This window comes from Myodes glareolus, chromosome 7 (assembly GCF_982192425.1).
Source record: "Myodes glareolus chromosome 7, mMyoGla1.1, whole genome shotgun sequence".
Lineage (NCBI taxonomy): Eukaryota > Metazoa > Chordata > Mammalia > Rodentia > Cricetidae > Myodes > Myodes glareolus.
Window position 1 is genome coordinate 62,356,897 of NC_142032.1, and position 22,858 is coordinate 62,379,754.

The window sequence follows — 22,858 nt, forward strand, 5'->3', positions numbered from 1 at the left end:
GAGTATATATCCCCTACCCCCACCAAAATAGCTCACAGATTGAAAGGTAAGGGTGTTAACCATGGAGACTCTCGGTGTGGGGTGAGGCCTGGCTAAAGGCTAAAAGAACTGAGTCCTTGCAGGATGCTATCCCTGGCCTTTGCCAGTCATGCTCAGTCAGCTTCCTGGCAAACCATGCTGTGAACAACTTGTCTCTGCCACAAGTTCCTGCAGCTTTGGTTTCTATTCAAATGCACGGGGTCAAGCAACCATGGACTGATCCCTCAAAACCCTGAGCCAAATAAACCGCCTGTCCTTTACATTGTTTCTAGTTGGGTATATTTATCAGTGACACGGATGTAAACAACACAGTCCACAAAGTTACCACTGCTTTTCTTTCAGTTGGTGGCAGAAGCCCATGCCCTGCCCCTAGTCTGTGGCCTGAGGCCTCCTCAGTGACACACACACAACCCACAGGCACAGACAGATGGAAACACACTTGTGTGCATGCACACTTGTGTACTCACACCTCAACACACACTGTCCCCACAGCATGTGGACAAAAGTCTCACCCATAGTGGAAAACCCTGGAAAGGAACTTGAGGGCTTTTTCATTCATGGTGGGAAGGGGCCTTTGTTCACCCAGTGCTCTGAACAAACAGAGCCCAGAGCCTAGCGGTAAGTAATACAGGTGGTAGAGTTGCATTGTGTCTGGAGTGCAAAAAGCAGTAACTGGACCCCAAGGGTCCCAAGGAACCCTCTCCAAACTATCTAGCCCCACCCACCCAGTTCCCAGAAGTGAACAGTTCAGATCCTTGCAGAACCAACTTAAACCACACGACCAGAGTGGCTATGCCTGAGTTTATTATCATAAAGCAAGGGATGGAACAGAAACTCTGAAAATAAATATCTGCAGAGAAGAAGCCAAGCTAGAAGAGGAGGGAGCTCAGAGGGTCAGCAGCGTGGTGCGAGACGGGAAGGGAGGAACACGGTAGAACCCCTTCACTTCCTTCCCAGAAGTCGGGGACTGGAACGCCTGACGCGGACTTGCTGGGCCTGGGGGAGCGCACAGACGGTGTCCTGGCACAGACAGCTCTCAATGTGCGTGTAGGTATGGCTCAGCTCGCTGCCATCTGGACATTCCAGGGTCACCTGGCGCTCACTGGTCCTCTCCTCCTTGCAGCAAGAGCACCTGTGATCCAGATCCTGGACCTGGGCAGAGTACCTGGGGACAGGAAGGGCAGAATGAGTGCCAGCCTCCCTGGGAGCAGCAGCAGCAGCCTCCCTCCCTCACCGGGCCCTGTCCTTGAGCTCCTCCACCCCTCCATCTCGCACTTGCAGCCTGAGACTCACATGGCGAAAGTCCCACAGGAGCCCGAACAGTAGTTCATGGAGACATTCTTGGTGCAGCCATTGTAGGAAATCTCTTTCTTGACACGGATGAGAGAGCAAGGGGCTGCTGTGTGGTTTTTAGGGATACCTGTGGAGGAGATGAAAATGCAGGGGTGGTCTAAGACTGGCTCATGATCTCTTTTTCTCTCTCCCTCTCCCTCTTCCTCTACTGTGCTTGTTTTTCACCTCTCTCCCAGCATGGCTATCCCTTAACTCCCAGTCTCACTGTTCTTTAAGGAAATGAGCCCCTTCCTGGAAAGGGAATTAAAGTACAGGAGACACAGTAGGAACAAGAGTCCCGAGGTGCCCTGCCCTGGTGTCTTCCTGCCCAGGGTCTGGTAAAGCCCGCCCACCACCCTGTTCCGCCAGCTGTACTCACAGGTCTTACAGCAGCCATTTGGCATGTACGTGATGGAGTCCTGAAGAGAAAGAAGAGAGTGAGGGAAGCCCAGAGCACCCTCAAAAGGTGAGTGCCCCTTCATGGGGTGCATAAGAGCTGTCCTATAGGAGGGTATAGAAAAGCCTCCCGGAAGCCAGGCAGCTGGTGCATCAGGCAGAGCACAGTGCCAGAGGGATCCCACTCACCGGAACACAGTCATCGGGGTTGAAGTCGGGGCAAGTGATGTTGGAGACAGAGGAGATGAGCTGGTTGTGGATTTTCAAGCAGCTGAAGAAGGTACAGTCGTCGCTGGGGTTTTTCTGTATGTCCCCGGGCTGTGGACACAACACAGTTAGAATGAGGATGAGCAAGTACCAGAGGCCAGCCCCAGAAGACCTGGGAGGTACCGCTTGACAGGCAATAGTCACTGGGCAAGTGACATCCACAAGACAGTCTTGGAGACAGGAACTTACCTGCTTGTGGTTACACCGCATAAAAATCTCTAACCTAGGTCTAACCTATGAACTAGGAAGTGACTCTGAACAGGAAAAGGGTCTTTGAAAATCTCAAGGAAAGAATCTGTAGATGAGGTCATCCTACATCAAGGATGAGCATCCTTGCAAGGACACAGAGGAGACATGGACTCAGATGGAAGGGAGGCTGCTACATGGAGACCAAGTCAGAGATGATACAAACACAACCAGACACCTGGAGTCTGAAGAAGAGGAGGCAGGAAGACTCCTCACAGCTTCTGCCAGCCTTGAACCCGGACTTCAGAGCTCCAAAAGTGGAGCAGCCACCCAAATATGGTCAGTCATATCAAGCTGTATGGGACCTGGGATGTCTCAAGCCCAGGAACTGACAAGCTCATGGGTGGAGCCTAGAGCACCGCCCCCTGCCCATGAACACACACCTTCAGGATGACATACTGCTGGCCTGGCCTCTCAATGATGCAGTGAGTCTGCTGGCATTTCTTGCAGCACTCCCCAGGGACTTCCACAGGCTCAAAGCCCTGTGGACACAGGAGAGGACAAGGCTGAGGTCAAAGACTTGTCCCTGCAATCAGCCAGGTCCTGGGATCGCTGAAACACCCCACTTGGGGGCAGGCTTGCACGCACAGGGAACAAGCGTCATGGTGGGAGGCACAGTTCAGCAAGGAAGATTTTTTTTTTTTGATTGAAGGCAAATCATGAAAATGAACATGGAACCATGTGCCTCTTTGAAGATGGGAAGAAGGTCAACTGAGGCAGGAAAAGGGGAGGAAGGGAGGAACCACACTTACAGGGCTGCAGGAGCTGCTGCAGGGCACATGCGTACAGGAGATGTAGTTGACCTGGGTGACGTTGTCCGTGGAGTTGGTGCACACACAGTCCTGGCACTTGGTGGAGTACACTGGAGATCCAGGCTTTAGGAACAGGCAGAGTAGTAAAGGGGCCGCACACACCATCACCCATGCGTACTCCATCTTCAGGAGACAGACAAAGCCACCCATCCTCCCTGTCCCCTCCCAGTTCAGAACTCACCTGGTATTCAGCATTCTCGTGCACACACACACCCTTGGGTACTTGGGGGGAAAAAAGAGTGGGAAAAGCTATCAGAAGCCATCCAGCCTCGGCCTGGCACACAATCTAAGCAGGCTCAGGGCTGGGTGGATGCACAGCCATAGCCGTGATAAAGACACACAAGGAGAACGCATGCTCCCTCCGCTGACCCCTTGTTCACAGCCTGCCCTGCCTGTTGTTCACAGCCTGCCCCGCCTGTTGTTCACAGCCTGCCCCGCCTGTTGTTCACAGCCTGCCCCGCCTGTTGTTCACAGCCTGTCCCACCTGTGACCTTCCCTTGCCCGGCTGGCATCACTTACCACAGGAGTAATCTGGACAGCATTTTCCAGAAACACTCTCGCTCTTGACTTCGAATCCCAGCGAGCAAGACGGGGGTTCTTCTTTGCAGAGTTTGGTGTCACACTCTGAAGGCAGAGCAAGAGTGTGGTGACCAGGACAGATCACACAGGCAGAGCACCACCTCCTACTGCAGAGCATGAATCCAGGCCCCTTTGGAGCCCACCAAGACCAGGACTTGGAGTTGGGGCTCCTGGCCTGCATCCCACTCCCCTCTCAAGTGAGTATAACCTGAGTTAACCATTGTGGGGGGGGGGGCATGGGGACAGGAAACCTCACCTACAGCAGGCAAGCTCAGTTACACTAGGAGCCATAGTGGTCTGAGAATGGCTTCCATGCCCCAGGGGTGTTCTTACTACATGAGGTGATGTTGCAGCACGTGTCTGCTGGGTCGATCTCTTCCACAAGGTAGGTGCCATCCTCCTCGCATGTGGTCAGGTTCTCCCCAGCACATTTCTTTGGAGAGCAGACAATGCCACTTCCACCCTCTAGGCAAACACACTCCTTGCAGTCAAACTCAAAGTGCTCTCCAAACTGCAAAGAGAAAAGATCAGATTAACACCACATTAGCCCTACTATGACACTTCCATGGCCAGCCAGGGAGAAACGAGCTGGACCAGGTAGCCAGGTGAGGGATCAAGTGAGAAAGCCTTATCCCTCATCACCACTGAACTCATAGGGAAGGTTCAGGGACAGCCCAGCACCTGTTCATTCAAGGCCACTGATATCACACAGATGTGACTTGCTCACCAGGGTCCACCAACATCCTCCTGGTATGCATCGGACACACCACACATTGTCTACTGATTTTTTAATTGAGCTAAAGAGTCAACCAATGACTGTGAGCACACACAGGAAACAGCACCGAAGAAGGCAATGTGCCATCCCACGTTTAGTCAGAGTATATGACTGGTGAGCGGATGGGTGGATAGATGAATGGATGGTTTGATGGATGAGTAGATGATTGGGAAGATAGAAAGATGAATGGATGATGGATTGATGGTTGTTGCATAGATGGATAGTGTATGGGTAGTTGGGTGGATCAATGGATGGATGGACGATAGATGGGTATATGCTTGGGTAAAGGATGGATGGGTAATGGATAGGTTTTTGGATTGGTGGATAATGAATAGATGGATGAATGGGTAGGTCATGGATGGATTAGAAGGTGGGTAAATGGATAAATGAATGAAAATAGATGGATGGTAGATAGTGATTGGAAGGATAGATAGCAGATGGGTGGATGGAGGATGAAGAGTTCAGATGGTTGGGTGGTTGGATATATTTGTGGGTGTGGAATAGGTGAATGGATAATGAATTAGTGAATGAATGGAGGATGGATGGATGAATGGAGGATAGATTAATGAATATGAATAGGTGGATGATGGCTGGCTGGATGAATGGATGGATAGATAACAAATGGATAATGGATGGGATGAAAGATAGATGAATGATGAATAGGTGATTACATGGATAACTAATAAATGGATATACAGATGAATAGTTTGAATAGATGAATGGATTATGGGTGGGTATTGGATAGATTGATGGTGGTTGAATGGATAATGGATAGGTGAGTGGATGGGTGAATAGATGGATAAATGGATAATAATAGACGGTTAAATGGAAGACGGACAGCTCAAGGTAATGGACTGATGGATAGATGCACCAATGGGCAGATGGATGAGTGGGTGGATCTCACCCAGGACTTACATGGCTCAGGATTTTAGGGAGAATTCTTCCAGCACAAGGGGAAACCTACCTCTCTGGGCACATTGTCAGGTCCCACACAGCCTAGGAAGAGAGGGGAAACAAACTCTGTTAACACTGTCATGATATTATAAGGAACTGAGATGTGCTGTCTGACCCTGCCCCTGTAGACACAGAGGAACAGGAAGGGGGCAGAAGTAGGAGACATACCACAAGTCTTCACACAGACATCAATGGCAGGGGAAAACTTTGTGGTGCCTTCAGAACAGAAGCAGCCTTCCACCAAGATTGTGGAATTCTGGAAGGAGCTGGAATGGTAAGACACAGCGTTCAGAAGGAAGGAGCAATGTAGGCTGGGGCACAGCTCTGGCAGGGGGCTAAAGCTGACTGGACTGCATGAACAGGACTAGGAAACCAGCGGGAGTCTTCAGGCAGCGTACCTGGACTGGCAGGTGGATTCTTCTGCAGGGCCACAGGGCTGGTACTCCTTGTGGGCTGGACACTCCACAGCTGCAGGACGGGCGCAAGAATCAGGAAGGTCATACCCAGAGAGATAAGACTGCCCCTCCCTGGAGTGACAAAGCTACCCAGCCCTTCCTTCCTAGGACTTCACCCCATGCAAGCCGAGGATGGGGAGCTGCCCAGTACCCTTGCCTGACCCCCAGATCCCCAGCACGGGCAGTACACGGGGAGAGACGAGCAGTACTTACAGCAGGCCCCCTGAGTATGGTTCCGCCAGTTAACGCAGGTACCTTCCTTGGCACAGAGGGCTGCATAGGCCTGTACACTGGCACACTCCAAATTAGAGTTAGGCACAAAGCAGCTATCAAACAGGCAGGCTTCATAGTAGTGCTTGGGAGGCACGAAGGGGTGGCACTCAGAGAACAGGCTATGCAGGGAGAGATAGATCACACTCTGGTCAGCACCCCGGCCTCGCCACATGCTTCCCTGGCCTCCCCTTGTCCTGCTGGAGCCTGCTCAGAGGCCCCTGCCAAAGAGGCCCTATGCTACCAGTCGCAGAAGACAGAAAGTGCTGGCACCTAGAAAAAGAAGGACATGTGCCTGTGTTGTCTGGCGTGCAGAGATGTACTCTGCACACCTGAACGGTCGCTGGTTGCCAGGATGTCCCCTTCCAACAATCCTGCCAGAGGGTTACCTAGCTTTGACCTCAAACACGTACAGGGACAGGGAATGTCCTCCTGTGGCTACCAGATTTAGGAGTTCCTGACCTGCGTCCAAGCTCAAACCTGTCTTGCTGATCTGCTAATGCTCTCTGATCAGTTGATCTACTCAGGGTCTCCAGCTCACCTGAGCCGGCACCTGGCCAGAAGATGCGGGGCATCTGAGAGCAAAGAAAAGTGCTGGGGTAGGGGATGTCAGAGAGGACAGCTAGGGTCTGGGAAAACAGAAGCCAGGTCCTGAGGTACCCTGGGATCTGACACCCATCCACAGTGACAACCCCAGCTCTCTCAGGCCCTCACACAGGTTGCTCTGCCCACTTGGTAGACAGTAGGGACAACAGAGAGATGAGACCTCATGAGACCCTGTATTTTCTGAGATAGGATCTCAACCGTCTAGGCTTGTCCTGATCCTCTTGCCTCCACTTCTCCACTTCCCACAGTTCACCTGCCCTTGATGAGCTCGCAGATAGGAGACACAGTGCAGTTCTCGGGTGGCGAGAACCCTGCTGTCGTGATGGCTGGGCGCTTGGTGGTGAAGCTGCTGTGGGGACAGTGTGGCTTGGAGGGGTCGTTCACCAACCACTCGTCAGCAGCAACCTCACAGTCGGAGATGATCTCCCCGCTGGGTAGGATGCAGTCATCTGCGGTATCGTTGGTGCAGGTGCCTGTGCACAGAGAAGCCACCCATCAAGCCAGCACCAAGACACACTATCAGACCCAGGTCGGGTCCTGGCACCTTTCCTTCTCCAGCTCAGGCTCCCTGTGCCCCACTGGCCAGGCAAGAGGGAAAATTCAAAGTCAAGCTAACATCTGATGGCTTCTCACAGGGACCAAACACAAGAGAATGCCACAGTGCCTGTCCACAGAGGAGTGGAGAACCCACAGCTAGGCGACAGATGCTCACACCCAGCCTTGCCCTCCAAGGAAAGAGGCTGAGGGAACTCACCACACTGGCCCTTTGTGTTGTTGCCAAACAGGTGGTAGGGCAGCCGGATGGAGAAAGACAGGCCATTGTAGGTGATCTGAGCTTCCAGCCTGGGGATGTCCACCACATAGTTGATGCCAGATTCATATACCTGCAGCCCAAACTTCTGGTAGGGCAGAGCCACTACCTGCTTGTTCACCTGTACCTGTAGTCAACATGTCTGAGTCAGGGAGGGCCCCTGAGACTGGAGCAAGAGGCTGCCACATGCTCGAGGCTTGCCCTACTCTGTCCCACCACTGTCCTCTCTGGAAGTCAGATAGCTCATCAAGCAGGCCGAGTTGCACCTGGGGATAGCACCTAGGTTATCTTCACCCCTATCTGAAAGGGGAGCTTTTCCTGCCCCTTACCGCTTTCCCTTCCCTTCTTGCTTCCTTTCCACCACACCAGGACAAATGTTTGTCCCAGCTCATCCTAGGAGATACCAAAGAAGGCTCTTCCCAGAGACTTTGAGGCTCCTCGAAAGGTTCAGGGCTCCTCAGATGTCTCCACCCATATCACCAATGACGCAAGGCTAGAGAAGACTCAGCTAGACACAGCCACTTCCTGTTCACTTATCCTTAGAGAGGAGGTTTCTGTGCTCACTTAGAGAGCCTATGAGAAGAGCTGACATGACCCTAAGGAGGCTCTAATGTGCCATGGGTCCAGCCTGGTCCGGTGAATCCGCAGCCTAATCCTCTGTCGCCTAGGGCCCACAGTATGATGAGGCCATGAGAGACACATTTGGCTGCCCAACCAGTCCCAGCCACATACCTGCACCACAATGGGCATCAATTGCAAAGTCCTGATCTGCACTTCCTGGGTCTCATGACGCACAATTAGTGTGCGGGGGCAGGATACCACGTCACTGTCATCACAATGGTAGTTGTCAATGTAGACCCCAAAGTTGTCCACCGTGGGGGTAATCTCCTCCATCAGCACATAGGAGCAGTTACCCTGGTAACTGTAGTAGAGCCCATCGAAGGTGACAAAGTGAGGGTCCCCCCAGCCGGTGCAGTAGCCTGTGGAAGAAGCTCTGTAAGTTGATGCCATCCAGGATTCAAGCGACAGGCTGGAAAAGCCAGCAGTCACTAAAGGAGTCTGAAAATCCTGGCCCCTACATTGAGCCACTAGGGATATCCAAGCTGGAGCAGATCTTCTAAAAGCATCTTCCCAGTTGGTCTAGAGACACACCCCCTCTTCTGCAAGCTAAGGCCTTGCTTTAGAGTCAGAAGGTCACTCTTAACCTCAGAAGCATCCTTGCTCAGAAAGGTGCCTCTGCCCCCCACCAGCCAAGACTTCTATCTACTCCCTCCTACCCAGGGAGACATAAAGGGTATTGAGAAGTCCCTAAGCCTGCACAGCCTACAGCAGGTGCTTAGCAATCAAAGTCTGTTCCCAAGAGGCTAGCCCTGCTGCTACTGGTACCAAAGAAGAAAGGAGCCTGGCAGGCATATCCTCAGATAGTAAGGCCTTACAGTCACACTCCCAGTGCCAGCAGCAGCCATCAGGGTCAATGACACGCACAGGCTTCAGGCCATTGGAACAGGTGGGCATGGGTGGGGGGTCGCACTTCCGCTCCACAAGCTCCACTACGTTGTCATGTTTGCAAATGGCCATGGTACAGTTACATAGCCACCAAGTCTCATTCTCCTACGGGACAGAGGGCACGGACCAGTCAGCAGGCAGCCCCTCTTAGCTTCCCCAGTCTACACAAGAGGATAGGACCCATTCAGGGATGGAGCTTAAGGAGGTTAATATGAGGAGAAGAAAGTCAGGATATGGGGAAAAGAGAGAAGGCCAGTGGACCCTAAGCCCATGATGTTTGGGGAAATATCAGCCCTACTGGAGAAGATGCAGGGTGTGGGAACATGGGCATCTTGAACAACCAGGAAGGGTATCATTCAGATGGTAGATGCCCAGACATGGACCTGTTCAGTGTCAGGGTAACAACACCATATATTACCCACTGACCTGTCTAGGAGGATCAAAGTCGAGGCACCACCCAGGGGTGGAGGTTGTGGTTGGTGTACTGGTTGTTGACTTGGATGATGTGGATTTTGGTGTGGTGGGTGTGGAGGGTGTAGACTTTGAAGATGTGGTAGATGGTGTGGAGGGTGTGGTCGTCAGGGAGGACGTTGGTGTTGATGGTGTAGAAGTTGAGGGAGTAGATGGACAGGGCCAATTGAAGATTTGGAGTTTGCACTCCACAGAGCAATTCACATAAAAACAAGTGTTTCCATAGGTATTGTTGTAGACCAGTTCACCTAAAAGGGAAGAGAAGAACTCAGTCTTTACACCATCCAGAGGCAGAGCTAGCCACGAAAACACACTGATCGACTCCATGGAGGCTGTGGAGAGGGACTCACTGTCCTAGAGGAGGGTACTTAGGGGAGAAGACTAAAGTTAGATGAGGTATGAGGGAAAGCCCCCTAGTGTCACATTAGTGGCATTGCAAGAAGAAGACAAAAGATCAGAGCCGGCACATCTGTCATGGCCTGATGCAGAATGAGGGAACCATCAGGTGCCTGTGCCATGTTACTTCCTAGCCTCTGGAACCGTCAGCTGGATGACCAGGTGCCCGTGCCATGTTACTTCCTAGCCTCTGAAACTGTGAGCTGGATGACTTCCTATTATTTATAAATCATTTGATCTCAAGTATTTTGATATAACAGAAAACAGACTAAGACCCACCCTACTTGTTCTCCTGGCCTGGGAAGAGCCCTGACCTCTGGTTCATGTTCCAAGTAAGGTGAAGTTGATCACAAAAACATCCACTCATGACCAGCATCAAGTCTCCTGAGCAAGCTTCAAGTTGGGGTCTGACCCTGGTTCTACTCACTAGAAAGAGCAGGGAACAGCCTGAGCTTTGTAAACATTAGACATAAACACCATGGATACCTGGGCCGTAGTACGTGTCATTCAAAACACAGCAGGTAACCAAGGTGTCAACACTGGTCCAGTCAGTGATGGGAGAGGTGATTGGGGAAGCAGAGGAGACTGTGCCCCAAGAAGAGGTCCTGGTGGTCTCCAAAGTAGTTGGTGTGGTTTCCGTGGTGGATACTGGCACAGTGAAGGATGTAGGAGTGGATGTGGAGGGTGGTCTTGTGGTGGGTGAAGTTGGTCCTGTTGTGGTCCTTGGGGAAGTAGGTGTGCCTGTAAGAACATTGTGGGTCAATGGCACTGTTCATCTCAGATGCCGCAGGGCTCAACCTGCAGGCCCCATCACAGAGAGAGAACAGTTGGCTGGCACAAGAAGCCATGGTGAGGTCTCAAAGCCTCATATCTATTCACCAGGATTTGACGTCACCATGCACACTCTGTGACTGTCACACTGGACATCTGACAATGCCAGACTAGCTACCCTCCAAGGCCTTTTGTGCCATGCCCAGACAGAGGAGTGGCCCCTATGTCTTACACCAACCCTGACCTAATGCAGCCCAAGATCTCCTTGGGTGAACTTTCCCCATGGAGATCTTTCAGTACTGGGCTACACAGACTGTGCTGAAGTAGCTCTGCCTGGGGAAAGTCTATCTACAGGAAGGTAGTGACCTCTGTTTCCAGCCAATTCAACACTTCAAGGGGTCTGACTCAATAGGCAGGGAAGGTCCAAACCTTCCAGGAGACTTGCCTCCCTGCACAAGATCAGGGTCATGAAGCACAAAGTACTGACTCCAGGCTCGAGTCGTGAGGCTGAAAAGCTTCCCTGGCAAAAATGAAGCTCTTATGAGAGGAGGAATGGGGTGACTTCACATGTGTACTTACCAGAAGAAGTGGTGGAGGGTCCCGGTGTTGGTCCTGGAGGTGAAGAGGGTGTGCTGCCCGCTGACGAAGTGATGGATGGTGATATTGTTCCAGGTGTTGATGCCGTGCTGGAGGTTACTATGGTGGTTGTAGGGGTGCTAAGAATGATGATGGACTCCGTGGGTGGGGAAGAGGGGAACACAGTGGTCACAGGTGTTGATGGTTTTGTTGGAGGTTTGGAAGGAGTTTGGCTATTAGAAGATGTTGGAGTTGTGTTTTCAGTGGAGGTGGAGGTTGGGATCGGTGTCTCTAAAGTGGTGGCAGAAGGGGTTGGAGTCTCTGTGATGATGGAAGTGGATGTTGGGCCTGGAGAAGGTGTGATGGTGGTAGCAGTAATAGGAGAGGATGAGGGTGGAATTGGTGTGGTCGAAGAAGCTGAGGTTGATGACTCTGTGCTGGAAGATGTTGGAGTAGGAGGGAACGTGGTAGTGGGAACTGGGCTTGGTGTCTGGATACTGGTAGATCTCGTAGTGAAAATGTCTTTGACTGGTGTTGCAACTGTGTTTTGTGTTGTAGGTGTTAAAGTCTCTGTAGCGGTAGGTGTTGGGGATAAAGTCACTGTGGTAGTCGAAGTTGGACTTGGTATCTCTGCGGTAGAAGATGGTGGATTAGAAGTACTTAGACTAGGCGTTGGTGTTGTGGTCTGTGCGGTACTAGATATTGGAGTTGAGGTTTCTATGAAAGTAGGTGTTGGGGCTGGAGTCACTGAGGTAGTCAGAGTTGGGGTTGCTGTCTCTGTGGGGGTAGATGTTGGACTGGAGGGACCTTGACTACGCGTTGGTGTTGTGGTCTGTGTAGTAGTAGTAGACACTGGAGTTGAGGATTCTGTGGTAGTAGGTGTTGGGGTTGTAGGACCTGTGCTGGTCAGGGTTGGGGTTGGTGTCTCTATTGTGGTAGATGTTAGAGTGGAAGAACCTACACTAGTGGTGGTTGTTGTGGTTTGTGTAGAAGGAGATTTTGGAGTTGAGGTTTCTACAATGGTAGGTGTTGGGGTTGGAGTCACTGTGGTAGTCAAAGTTGGGGTTGCTGTCTCTGTGGGGGTAGATGTTGGACTGGAGGGACCTTGACTAGGCGTTGGTGTTGTGGTCTGTGTCGTAGTAGATACTGGAGTTGAGGTTTCTGCGGTGGTGGCTGTTGGGGTTAGAGTCACTACACTGGTTGGGGTTGGTGTTGGTGTCTCTGTGGTGGTGGATGTAGGAATAGAGGGACCTTGACTAGGCGATGGTGTTGTGGTCTGTGTGATAGTAGATACTGTAGTTGAGATTTCTGTGGTACTAGGTGTTGGTGTTGTAGGAACTGTGATTGTTGGTGTTTGGGTTGGTGTCTCTGTGGTGGTAGATGATGGACTAGAGGTACTTGGACTAGGTGCTGGTGTTGTGGTCTGTGTGGAAGCAGATATTGGAGTTGAGGTTTCTATGGTACGAGGTGTTGGTGTTGTAGGAACTGTGATTGTCAGTGTTTGGGTTGGTGTCTCGGTGGTTGTAGATGTTGGAGTAGAGGTACTTGGACTAGGAGTTGGTGTTGTGGTTTGTATGGTAGTAGATATTGGAGTTGAGGTTTCTACGATGGTAGGTGTTGGGGTTGGAGTCACTGTGGTAGTCAAAGTTGGGGTTGCTGTCTCTGTGGTGGTAGATGTTGGACTGGAGGGACCTTGAATAGGCGTTGGTGTTGTAGTCTGTGACGTAGTAGATACTGGAGTTGACGTTTCTGTGGGGGTAGCTGTTGGGGTTTGAGTCACTACGCTGGTTGGTGTTGGTGTTGGTGTCTCTGTGGTGGTAGATGTAGGAATAGAGGGACCTTGACTAGGCGTTGGTGTTGTGGTCTGTGTTGTAGTAGATATTGTAGTTGAGCTTTCTGTGGCAGTAGGTGTTGGGGTTGTAGGAACTGTGATTGTCAGTGTTTGGGTTGGTGTCTCTGTGGTTGTAGATGTTGAAGGAGAGGTACTTGGACTAGGAGATGGTGTTGTGGTCAGTGTGGTAGTAGATATTGGAGTTGAGGTTTCTACGATGGTAGGTGTAGGAGATGGAGTCACAGTGCTAGTCAAAGTTGGGGTTGCTGTCTCTGTGGTGGTAGATGTTGGACTGGAGGGACCTTGACTAGGCATTGGTGTTGTGGTCTGTGTCGTAGTAGATATTGTAGTTGAAATCTCTGTGGTAGTAGGTGTTGGTGTTGTAGGAACTGTGATGGTCAGTGTTTGGGTTGGTGTCTCTGTGGTGGAATATGTTGGAGTAGAAGTACTTGGACTAGGTGTTGGTGTTGTGGTCTGTGTGGTAGTAGATACTAGAGTTGAGGATTCTGTGGTAGTAGGTGTTGGGGTTGTAGGACCTGTGCTGGTCAGGGTTGGGGTTGGTGTCTCTACTGTGGTAGATGTTAGAGTGGAAGAACCTACACTAGTGGTGGTGGTTGTGGTTTGTGTAGAAGGAGATGTTGGAGTTGAGGTTTCTACGATGGTAGGTGTTGGGGCTGGAGTCACTGTGGTAGTCAAAGTTGGGGTTGCTGTCTCTGTGGTGGTAGATATTGGACTGGAGGGACCTTGACTAGGCGTTGGTGTTGTGGTCTGTGTCGTAGTAGATACTGGAGTTGAGGTTTCTGTGGTGGTGGCTGTTGGGGTTTGAGTCACTACGCTGGTTGGAGTTGGTGTTGGTGACTCTGTGGTAGTAGATGTAGGAACAGAGGGACCTTGACTAGGCGTTGGTGTTGTGGTCTTTGTGATAGTAGATACTGTAGTTGAGGTTTCTGTGGTACTAGGTGTTGGGGTTGTAGGAACTGTGATTGTTGGTGTTTGGGTTGGTGTCTCTGTGGTGGTAGATGATGAAGTGGAGGGACCTTGACTAGGTGTTGGTGTTGTGGTCTGTGTGGTAGTAGATATTAGAGTTGTGGTTTCTGTGGTACTATGTGTTGGTGTTGTAGGAACTGTGATTGTCATTGTTTGGGTTGGTGTCTCTGTGGTGGTAGATGTTGGACTAGAGGTACTTGGACTAGGTGTTGGTGTTGTTGTCTGTGTGGTAGTAGATATTGGAGTTGAGGTTTCTGTGGTACTAGGTGTTGGGGTTGTAAGAACTGTGACTGTCGGTGTTTGGGTTGGCGTCTCTGTGGTGGTAGATGTTGGAGTAGAGGTACTTGGACTAGGTGCTGGAGTTGTGGTCTGTGTGGTAGTAGATATTGGAGTTGAGGTTTCTGTGGTTCTAGGTGTTGGTGTTGTAGGAACTGAGATTGTCGGTGTTTTGGTTGGTGTCTCCATGGTAGTAGATGTTGGAATAGAGGTACTTGGACTAGGTGCTGGTGTTGTGGTCTGTGTGGTAGTAGATACTAGAGTTGAGGATTCTGTGGTAGTAGGTTTTGGGGTTGTAGGAACTGTGCTGGTCAGGGTTGAGGTAGGTGTCTCTGTTGTGGTAGATGTTAGAGTGGAAGAACCTACAATAGTGGTGGTGGTTGTGGTTTGTGTAGAAAGAGATGTTGGAGTTGAGGTTTCTACGATGGTAGTGGTTGGGGCTGGAGTCACTGTGGTAGTCAAAGTTGGGGTTGCTGTCTCTGTGGGGGTAGATATTGGACTGGAGGGACCTTGACTAGGCGTTGGTGTTGTGGTCTGTGTCGTAGTAGATACTGGAGTTGAGGTTTCTGTGGTGGTGGCTGTTGGGGTTTGAGTCACTACGCTGGTTGGAGTTGGTGTTGGTGACTCTGTGGTAGTAGATGTAGGAACAGAGGGACCTTGACTAGGCGTTGGTGTTGTGGTCTTTGTGATAGTAGATACTGTAGTTGAGGTTTCTGTGGTACTAGGTGTTGGGGTTGTAGGAACTGTGATTGTCGGTGTTTGGGTTGGTGTCTCTGTGGTGGTAGATGATGAAGTGGAGGGACCTTGACTAGGTGTTGGTGTTGTGGTCTGTGTGGTAGTAGATATTAGAGTTGAGGTTTCTGTAGTACTAGGTGTTGGGGTTGTAGGAACTGAGATTGTCGGTGTTTGGGTTGGTGTCTCTGTTGTGGTAGATGTTAGAGTAGAGGTACTTGGACTAGGTGTTGGTGTTGTGGTCTGTGTGGTAGTAGATATTAGAGTTGTGGTTTCTGTGGTACTATGTGTTGGTGTTGTAGGAACTGTGATTGTCATTGTTTGGGTTGGTGTCTCTGTGGTGGTAGATGTTGGACTAGAGGTACTTGGACTAGGTGTTGGTGTTGTGGTCTGTGTGGTAGTAGATATTGGAGTTGAGGTTTCTGTGGTTCTAGGTGTTGGGGTTGTAGGAACTGAGATTGTCGGTGTTTTGGTTGGTGTCTCCATGGTAGTAGATGTTGGAATAGAGGTACTTGGACTAGGTGCTGGTGTTGTGGTCTGTGTGGTAGTAGATACTAGAGTTGAGGATTCTGTGGTAGTAGGTGTTGGGGTTGTAGGAACTGTGCTGGTAAGGGTTGAGGTAGGTGTCTCTGTTGTGGTAGATATTAGAGTGGAAGAACCTACAATAGTGGTGGTGGTTGTGGTTTGTGTAGAAAGAGATGTTGGAGTTGAGGTTTCTACGATGGTAGTGGTTGGGGCTGGAGTCACTGTGGTAGTCAAAGTTGGGGTTGCTGTCTCTGTGGGGGTAGATATTGGACTGGAGGGACCTTGACTAGGCGTTGGTGTTGTGGTCTGTGTCGTAGTAGATACTGGAGTTGAGGTTTCTGTGGTGGTGGCTGTTGGGGTTTGAGTCACTACGCTGGTTGGAGTTGGTGTTGGTGACTCTGTGGTAGTAGATGTAGGAACAGAGGGACCTTGACTAGGCGTTGGTGTTGTGGTCTTTGTGATAGTAGATACTGTAGTTGAGGTTTCTGTGGTACTAGGTGTTGGGGTTGTAGGAACTGTGATTGTCGGTGTTTGGGTTGGTATCTCTGTGGTGGTAGATGATGAAGTGGAGGGACCTTGACTAGGTGTTGGTGTTGTGGTCTGTGTCGTAGTAGATACTGGAGTTGAGGTTTCTGTGGTGGTGGCTGTTGGGGTTTGAGTCACTACGCTGGTTGGAGTTGGTGTTGGTGACTCTGTGGTAGTAGATGTAGGAACAGAGGGACCTTGACTAGGCGTTGGTGTTGTGGTCTTTGTGATAGTAGATACTGTAGTTGAGGTTTCTGTGGTAGTAGGTGTTGGGGTTGTAGGAACTGTGATTGTCGGTGTTTGGGTTGGTATCTCTGTGGTGGTAGATGATGAAGTGGAGGGACCTTGACTAGGTGTTGGTGTTGTGGTCTGTGTGGTAGTAGATATTAGAGTTGAAGTTTCTGTAGTACTAGGTGTTGGGGTTGTAGGAACTGAGATTGTCGGTGTTTGGGTTGGTGTCTCTGTTGTGGTAGATGTTAGAGTAGAGGTACTTGGACTAGGTGTTGGTGTTGTGGTCTGTGTGGTAGTAGATATTAGAGTTGTGGTTTCTGTGGTACTATGTGTTGGTGTTGTAGGAACTGTGATTGTCATTGTTTGGGTTGGTGTCTCTGTGGTGGTAGATGTTAGAGTAGAGGTACTTGGACTAGGTGTTGGTGTTGTGGTCTGTGTGGTAGTAGATATTGGAGTTGAGGTTTCTGTGGTACTATGTGTTGGTGTTGTAGGAACTGTGATTGTCATTGTTTGGGTTGGTGTCTCTGTGGTGGTAGATGTTGAACTGGAGGGACCTTGACTAGGTGTTGGTGTGGTGGTCTGTGTCGTAGTAGATACTGGAGTTGAGGTTTCTGTGGTGGTGGCTGTTGGGGTTTGAGTCACTACACTGGTTGGAGTTGGTGTTGGTGACACTGTGGTAGTAGATGTAGGAACAGAAGGACCTTGACTAGGTGTTGGTGTTGTGGTCTGTGTGGTAGTAGATATTAGAGTTGAGGTTTCTGTGGTACTAGGTGTTGGGGTTGTAGGAACTGAGATTGTCGGTGTTTGGGTTGGTGTCTCTGTTGTGGTAGATGTTAGAGTAGAGGTACTTGGACTTGGTCCAGGTGTTGTGGTCTGTGTGGTAGTAGATATTAGAGTTGTGGTTTCTGTGGTACTATGTGTTGGTGTTGTAGGAACTGTGATTGTCATTGTTTGGGTTGGTGTCTCTGTGGTGGTAGATGTTGAACTGGAGGGACCTTGACTAGGTGTTGGTGTGGTGGTCTGTGTCATAGTAGATACTGGAGTTGAGTTTTCAATGGTACTAGGTGTTGGGGTTGTAGAAACTGTTATTGTCAGTGTTTGGGTTGGTGTCTCTGTGGTGGTAGATGTTGGAGTAGAGGTACTTGGACTAGTTGTTGGTGTTGTGGTCTGTGTGGTAGTAGATATTGAAGTTGAGATTTCTGTAGTAGTAGGTGTTGGGGTTGTAGGAACTGTGCTGGTCAAGTTTGGGGTTGGTATCTCTGTCGTAGTAGTTGTTAGAGTGGAGGAAACTACACTAATTGTGGTTGTTGTGGTTTGCGTAGAAGGAGATGTTGGAGTTGAGGTTTCTGCGATGGTAGGTGTTGGGGCTGGAGTCACTGTGGTAGTCAAAGTTGGGGTAGCTGTCCCTGTGGGGGTAGATTTTGGACTGGAGGGTCCTTGACTAGGTGTTGGTATTGTGGTCTGTGTTGTAGTAGATACTGGAGTTGAGGTTTCTGTGGTACTAGGTGTTGGTGTTGTAGGAAGTGTGATTGTTGGTGTTTGGGTTGGTGTCTCTGTGGTGGTAGATGTTGAACTGGAAGGACCTTGACTAGGTGTAGGTGTTGTGGTCTGTGTGGTAGTAGATATTGAAGTTGAAGTTTCTGTGGTAGTAGGTGTTGGGGTTGTAGGAACTGTGATTGTCAGTGTTTGGTTTGGCATCTCTGTGGTGGTAGATGTTGGAGTAGAGGTACTTGGACTAGTTGTTGGTGTTGTGGTCTGTGTGGTAGTAGATATTGAAGTTGAGGTTTCTGTGGTAGTAGGTGTTGGGGTTGTAGGAACTGTGCTGGTCAAGTTTGGGGTTGGTGTCTCAGTTGTAGTAGTTGTTAGAGTGGAGGAAACTACACTAGTTGTGGTTGTTGTGGTTTGTGTAGAAGAAGATGTTGGAGTTGAGGTTTCTACAATGGTAGGTGTTGGGGCTGGAGTAACTGTGGTAGTCAAAGTTGGGGTTTTTGTCTCTGTGGGGGTAGATGTTGAACTCGAGGGACCATGACTAAATGTCGGTGTTGTGTTCTGTGTGGTAGTAGATACTGGAGTTGAGGTTTCTGGGGTGGTAGCTATTGGGGTTTGAGTCACTACGCTGGTGGGGGTTGGTGTTGGTGTCTCTGTGGTTGTCATTGTTGGAGTGGAGGGACCTTGACTAGGTGTTGGTGTTGTGGTCTGTGTGATAGTAGATATTGGAGTTGAGGTCACTGTAGTAGTAGGTGTTGGTGTTGTAGGAACTGAGATTGTCGGTGTTTGGGTTGGTGTCTCTGTGGTGGTAGATGTTGGAGTAGATGTACTTGGACTAGGTGCTGGTGTTGTGGTCTGTGTGGTAGTAGATATTGGAGTTGAGGTTTCTGTGGTTCTAGGTGTTTGGGTTGTAGGAACTGTGATTGTCAGTGTTTGGGTTGGTGTCTCTGTGGTGGTAGATGTTGCAGTAGAGGTACTTGGACTAGGTCCTGGTGTTGTGGTCTGTGTGGTAGTAGATATTGGAGTTGAGGTTTCTGTGGTTCTAGGTGTTGGGGTTGTAGGAACTGAGATTGTTGGTGTTTGGGTTGGTGTCTCTGTGGTGGTAAATGTTGGTGTAGTGGTACTTGGACTAGGTGTTGGTGTTGTGGTCTGTGTGGTAGTAGATACTAGAGTTGAGGATTCTGTGGTAGTAGGTGTTGGGGTTGTAGGACCTGTGCTGGTCAGGGTTGGGGTTGGTGTCTCTATTGTGGTAGATGTTAGAGTGGAAGAACCTACACTAGTGGTGGTTGTTGTGGTTTGCGTAGAAGGAGATGTTGGAGTTGAGGTTTCTACGATGGTAGTGGTTGGGGCTGGAGTCACTGTGGTAGTCAATGTTGGAGTTGCTGTCCCTGTGGGGGTAGATTTTGGACTGGAGGGTCCTTGACTAGGTGTTGGTGTTGTGGTCTGTGTCGTAGTAGATACTGGAGTTGAGGTTTCTGTGGTACTAGGTGTTGGTGTTGTAGGAAGTGTGATTGTTGGTGTTTGGGTTGGTGTCTCTGTGGTGGTAGATGTTGGAGTAGAGGTACTTGGACTAGGTCCTGGTGTTGTGGTCTGTGTGGTAGTAGATATTAAAGTTGAGGTTTCTGTGGTACTAGGTGTTGGGGTTGTAGGAACTGAGATTGTTGATGTTTGGGTTGGTGTCTCTGTGGTGGTAAATGTTGGTATAGTGGTACTTGGACTAGGTACTGGTGTTGTGGTCTGTGTGGTAGTAGATACTGGAGTTGAGGATTCTGTGGTAGTAGGTGTTGGGGTTGTAGGACCTGTGCTGGTCAGGGTTGGGGTTGGTGTCTCTATTGTGGTAGATGTTAGAGTGGAAGAACCTACACTAGTGGTGGTTGTTGTGGTTTGCGTAGAAGGAGATGTTGGAGTTGAGGTTTCTACGATGGTAGGTATTGGGGCTGGAGTCAATGTGGTAGTCAATGTTGGGGTTGCTGTCTCTGTGTGCGTAGATGTTGGACTGGAGGGACCTTGACTATGTGTTGGTGTTGTGGTCTGTGTTGTAGTAGATACTGGAGTTAAGGTTTCTGTGGTACTAGGTGTTGGGGTTGTAGGAACTGTGATTGTCAGTGTTTGGGTTGGTGTCTCTCTGGTGGTAGGCGTTGGAGTAGTGGTACTTGGACTAGGTCCTGGTGTTGTGGTCTGTGTGGTAGTATATACTGTAGTTGAGGTTTCTATGGTACTAGGTGTTGGTGTTGTAGGAAGTGTGATTGTCAGTGTTTGGGTTGGTATCTCTGTGGTGGTAGATATTGCAGTAGAGGTACTTGGACTAGGTACCGGTGTTGTGGTCTGTGTGGTAGTAGATATTGGAGTTGAGGTTTCTGTGGTTCTAGGTGTTGGGGTTGTAGGAACAGAGATTGTCGGTGTTTGGGTTGGTGTCTCTGTGGTGGTAAATGTTGGTGTAGTGGTACTTGGACTAGGTACTGGTGTTGTGGTCTGTGTAGTAGTAGATACCGGAGTTGAGGATTCTGTGGTAGTAGGTGTTGGGGTTGTAGGACCTGTGCTGGTCAGGGTTGGGGTTGGTGTCTCTATTGTGGTAGATGTTAGAGTGGAAGAACCTACACTAGTGGTGGTTGTTGTGGTTTGTGTAGACGGAGATGTTGGTGTTGAGGTTTCTACGATGGTAGGTGTTGGGGCTGGAGTCACTGTAGTAGTCAAAGTTGGGGTTGCTGTCTCTGTGTGGGTAGATGTTGGGCTGGAGGGACCTTGACTAGGCGTTGGTGTTGTGGTCTGTGTGGTAGTAGATATTGAAGTTGAGGATTCCGTGGTAGTAGGTGTTGGGGTTGTAGGACCTGTGCTGGTCAGGGTCGGGGTTGGTGTCTCTGTTGTGGTAGATGTTAGAGTGGAGGAACCTACACTAGTGGTGGTTGTTGTGGTTTGTGTAGACGGAGATGTTGGTGTTGAGGTTTCTATGATGGTAGGTGTTGGGGCTGGAGTCACTGTGGTAGTCAGAGTTGGGGTTGGTTTCTCTGTTGGTGTAGTTGTTGGACTGGAGGGACCTGGAATACGTATTGGTGTTGTGGTCTGTGTAGTAATAGGTGTTGGAGTTGAGGTTTCTGGGGTGGTCGCTGTTGGGGTTTGGGTCACTATAGTGCTTGCAGTTGGTTTCTCTGTGGTGGTAGATGTTTGAGTGTAAGAACCTTGACTAGGTGTAGGTGTTGTCGTCTGTGTGGTAGTAGATATTGGTGTTGATGTTTCTGGGGTGTTAGGTGTTGGGGTTGGTGTCACTGTGGTGGTTTTCGTTAGGGTTGTGGTTGGTATCTCTGTGATGGTAGTTGTTGGAGTGGAGGTACTTGGACTAGGTGTTGGTGTTGTTGTCTGTGTGGTAGCAGATATTGGAGTTGGGGTTTCTGGGGTGCTAGATCTTGGAGTTGGAGTCACTGTGGTGGTCGGTGTTGGGTTTGGTGTCTCTGTGGTGGTAGATGTTGGAGTAGAGGTACTTGGACCAGGTGTGGGTGTTGTGGTCTGTGTGGTAGTAGATATTGTAGTTGATGTTTCTGAAGTGTTAGGTGTTGGAGTTGAAATCACTGTGGTCATTGGTGTTGGGGTTGATGTCTCTGAGGTGGCAGATGTTGGTTTGGTGGTAAATGTTGGATTAGGCCTGGGTGTTGTGGTATATGTTGCAATCGATATTGGAGTTGCGGTTACTTTGGTGGTAGGTGACAGGGTTGAGGTCACTGTTGTAGTGTGTGTGGCGCTTGATGTCTGAGTAGTGGTAGATGTTGGAGTAGATCTCTCTATTGTTGATGTCTCTATTGTGGTAGATGTTTGGATTGGAGTCACTGTCGTAGTTTGTTTTGGGCTTGTCTCTGTTGTAGTATATCTGGGTGTGGAAGTTTCTACAGTTGATGTTGGTGTTGTGGTCTGTGTGGTAGTAGAGGTTGGGGTTGGGGTCTCTGTGGTAGTAGATGGTGTGGATGGAGTCACTGTTTTGGTAGATGTTGGGATAGTAGTCATTGTAGTAGTGGTTGTAGTTGGTGTAGTGGAGCATTTTGGATCACAGCAATTACAGCACTGAACATTGATCTCATAGTTGAGACACATGCGCATTGGGATTAACCCTCCTATTTCCTGTTCTGAATTTCTGCACACTAGCCCAACTTTTGTGTCACAAGTGACTTTCTGTCCTAGCTGATCAAGTGGTTTGTTGTTATACATCACAGCTCTGCAGGAGATGTTAGCTGCCTCCCAGCCTGGTTTACAGGCATCTCCAATCAGTTCAAAATCTCCACTGTTTTTATCATAGGTGGGTTTGCCAGAATCCCTCCAGCCAGTCCACTCGCACTTACATGGAGTGGTGCACTCGCATGGAGTGGTTGTGGTGGTGGTTGTGGTGGTGGTGGTGGTGGTGGTGGTGGTGGAGGAGGAGGAGGAGGAGGAGGAGGAGGACAGGGTAGACAAGGTTGAAAAAATGGTAGATGAGGTTGGTGATGTGGCAGTTGAGGTGCCTAGTGAAGGAGTTGGTGAAGTTGTAACAGAGGTGGTTGGTGAAGATGTCTGTGAAGTGGTAAATGAAGTCACTGGTGTAGCACTAGATGAAATGGTTGGTGAAGTTGTGGGTGAGGTTGTTGGTGAAGTTGTGGGGGTTGAAGTAGAACAGGTCACATCTGGAGAGCAACACTTGACTCGTATCTCATAGTCATAACAAAGTTCAAATACTCCGTTTCCATACTGGTCTTCGTTTTTGCAAATGAGCCCAAATGAGACATTACACTGTACCTTCTGGTCCAGTTCCTGCCAGCTGAGTGTGGGATCTGTGGCTGACCTGCACTCAATGTCCACAGGATCGCTACAGACACTGTCGAAGGTCTCTCGCTCACCACCCTCACTGCCTTCATTAGGATGGTTGTTGTTGATCCAATCAGTCCAGCAGCATGGTACTAGAAAAGCAAAATTACATATAGGTTATTCATGCCTGAGAGAGGCTATGGCATTGAGTCCCTGGTGACCTCTGCAGCTGGCCCA

At 49.8% G+C, this 22,858-nt stretch overlaps 1 protein-coding gene across 6 annotated transcripts in view; it reads right to left on the reverse strand.

Annotated features, from left to right (window-relative positions):
• Positions 1-825: 825 nt before the first annotated feature.
• Positions 826-22,858, reverse strand: part of Muc2 (mucin 2, oligomeric mucus/gel-forming) — a 36,811-nt gene continuing 14,778 nt past the window's right edge. Inside the window, exons 29-49 of one of the 6 annotated variants that reach the window (XM_087908276.1) lie at positions 19,917-22,773; positions 11,266-18,887; positions 10,402-10,656; positions 9,475-9,767; positions 8,979-9,153; positions 8,275-8,522; positions 7,486-7,669; positions 6,985-7,204; positions 6,069-6,247; positions 5,799-5,868; positions 5,569-5,666; positions 5,411-5,442; positions 4,005-4,182; positions 3,612-3,716; positions 3,274-3,314; positions 3,033-3,155; positions 2,664-2,762; positions 1,957-2,085; positions 1,751-1,790; positions 1,333-1,459; positions 826-1,204 (exon numbers count right to left, since the gene is read on the reverse strand). In XM_087908276.1, the coding sequence (XP_087764402.1) occupies positions 982-1,204; positions 1,333-1,459; positions 1,751-1,790; positions 1,957-2,085; positions 2,664-2,762; positions 3,033-3,155; positions 3,274-3,314; positions 3,612-3,716; positions 4,005-4,182; positions 5,411-5,442; positions 5,569-5,666; positions 5,799-5,868; positions 6,069-6,247; positions 6,985-7,204; positions 7,486-7,669; positions 8,275-8,522; positions 8,979-9,153; positions 9,475-9,767; positions 10,402-10,656; positions 11,266-18,887; positions 19,917-22,773 (13,298 nt within the window). In that variant the 3' untranslated portion in view covers positions 826-981. Of the gene's footprint in view, positions 1,205-1,332; positions 1,460-1,750; positions 1,791-1,956; positions 2,086-2,663; positions 2,763-3,032; positions 3,156-3,273; positions 3,315-3,611; positions 3,717-4,004; positions 4,183-5,410; positions 5,443-5,568; positions 5,667-5,798; positions 5,869-6,068; positions 6,248-6,984; positions 7,205-7,485; positions 7,670-8,274; positions 8,523-8,978; positions 9,154-9,474; positions 9,768-10,401; positions 10,657-11,265; positions 22,774-22,858 lie in introns of all 6 variants that reach the window. The other 5 variants (XM_087908272.1, XM_087908274.1, XM_087908275.1 and 2 more) reach the window with 5 other exon arrangements.